This window comes from Rhinopithecus bieti, unplaced genomic scaffold (assembly GCF_001698545.2).
Source record: "Rhinopithecus bieti isolate Rb0 unplaced genomic scaffold, ASM169854v2 scaffold_36448, whole genome shotgun sequence".
Lineage (NCBI taxonomy): Eukaryota > Metazoa > Chordata > Mammalia > Primates > Cercopithecidae > Rhinopithecus > Rhinopithecus bieti.
The window spans coordinates 360,989-362,813 of NW_016815304.1; the positions used below are offsets into that span (position 1 = coordinate 360,989).

A 1,825-nucleotide genomic window follows, 5' to 3' on the forward strand; every position below is an offset into this window, starting at 1 on the left:
TGGTGCTATTGGGGACCGTGCCTGGGGTGGTGGAGAATGAACAGACACAAGAGACAAAGACAAACAGAGAACATGGCGGCCGCGCCTAGAGCCTCCGCCTCACTTTATTTATACTCCATAAATCCCACGTCAGCAAAATAACACAATGCAAAACGAACTTTCTGCACCCAGATATAACCTTCTGCTTAGTTCCTTGTCTCTAAGCTCTTTCTTATTTGTCTGCCTTCTTGGCGCCTACTAGAGTTCATTAAAAGTTCAACTAGAGATACTGTCCTTGACTACTGGAGTTCATTGAAAGTGCAACTAGCTAGAGATACTGTCCTTGAGCCTTATCTATTCTTAGCATATTATTTTCAATGGCCCCCGAAGGTGCATACTCCATGTATTCACTAGTTTTCCTGTATTTTTTACTGTTTAAAACTGGGAATGCTGATTTCTAGCCAGCACCACATGTCCAGTGTGCAGCAAGATACGCCACTTTACAAAGGGCTGAGATCATGGCCCCAGGAACCCTCCAGCTTTGTTAACCACTGGATGCAGAACACTCACATAAATGTCTATTTTCATTACATTTCTTCATTACGTTCTCCAATGTGGACTAATCATTAAAACCAGCTGATTTTCTTCATGACTGGAAATGATTGTCTAAACATGTTCGTGCTCACTGTCCAATCTTTGACTGGGGCATTGGTGACAGTTCTGGGCTTCAGTTCTTGATGGGAATAGCTGAAAAATATCATGGCTGTTTCTTCAATATATTTCACTGAACAAAATGTTATAAAAAGCAGGCTAAAACCCTTATGAATGTAAATAACTATACTATGATGCAAAAACAAAATGCATCATTAAAATGTACTAAAAGGTATGAGAGTAGGGCATTTGGAGTCATACAGGATGGGGGTCTTTTCAAGCTGGCTCCTTTCACTTACCCGTAAGTATTTAAGGTTACTTCATGTTGTCTTGAGGCCTGATAGCTCGTTCCTATTATTTCCATATAATACTCCATTTTAGGGATGTACCACAGTTTGCCAATCTATTTGCCTATGAAAAGATATCTTAATTGTCTCCAGTATTTGGCAATTTATGAATAAATCTGCCATAAACCTCTGTGTGTAAGTTTTTATGTGGATGTAAGTGTCGAACTCATGTGGGAAAATAACTAGGAGCACAATTGCTGGATTATATGGTAACATTGTATTTTACTGCCAAATGTCTTCCAAAATGGCTGCACCATTTTGCATTTCCTTTTTTTTTTTTTTTTCAGCCCAGAGGTCTTTTATTTATTTATTTATTTTAACACCTATTATGCCATGAATTCATAGGGAATAGGTTCCAGCAGCTCAGGCTCCTTCCCATTGGTCCTCACAAAGTGTGCTTCTCTGGGTGGAGCAGGCTGGCGCTTCAGCTGAACCCAGGTACCTTTCTCTTTGGCTTCTTTCTTTTTCTGATCATTTTCCTTCACGCGTTTCAGGAAGCTATCTCGGCTCTTAGAGTGCTTAATGTGCTCAATACGCACATTAATTCTCTTGGCAAGAATCTTGCCCTTAACTTGTTTGTTTACAACAATGCCAACAGCATGCTGGGTAACGTTGTAGACTCTCCCAGTTTTGCCATGGTAACACTTGTGGGGCATTCCTTTTTGAACAGTACCCATTCCCTTGATGTCTACAATATCACCTTTCTTATAGATTCGCATATACGTGGCCAAAGGAACAACTCCATGTTTTCTAAAAGGCCTAGAGAACATATATCGGGTGCCTCTCCTCTTTCCCTTTGTGTTCGTCATTTTGGCGAATTACTGGAAGATGGCGGTTCCGGCCGAAAG

The 1,825-nt window shown here is 40.7% G+C and overlaps 1 protein-coding gene and 1 pseudogene across 2 annotated transcripts in view; both read right to left on the minus strand.

The window, feature by feature from the left end:
• Positions 1–1,251: 1,251 nt before the first annotated feature.
• The window catches only part of LOC108515909 (60S ribosomal protein L21 pseudogene), a 2,473-nt pseudogene continuing 1,899 nt past the window's right edge, over positions 1,252–1,825 (minus strand). Inside the window, exon 2 of the transcript XR_001881673.1 lies at positions 1,252–1,300. The product of XR_001881673.1 is annotated as a 60S ribosomal protein L21 pseudogene (transcript). The remainder of the gene's footprint in view (positions 1,301–1,825) is intronic.
• On the minus strand, positions 1,304–1,819 carry LOC108515910 (60S ribosomal protein L21). Its single transcript, XM_017853087.1, has one exon. The coding sequence runs from the start codon at positions 1,784–1,786 to the stop codon at positions 1,304–1,306; it is 483 nt and encodes a 160-aa protein (XP_017708576.1). The 5' UTR covers positions 1,787–1,819.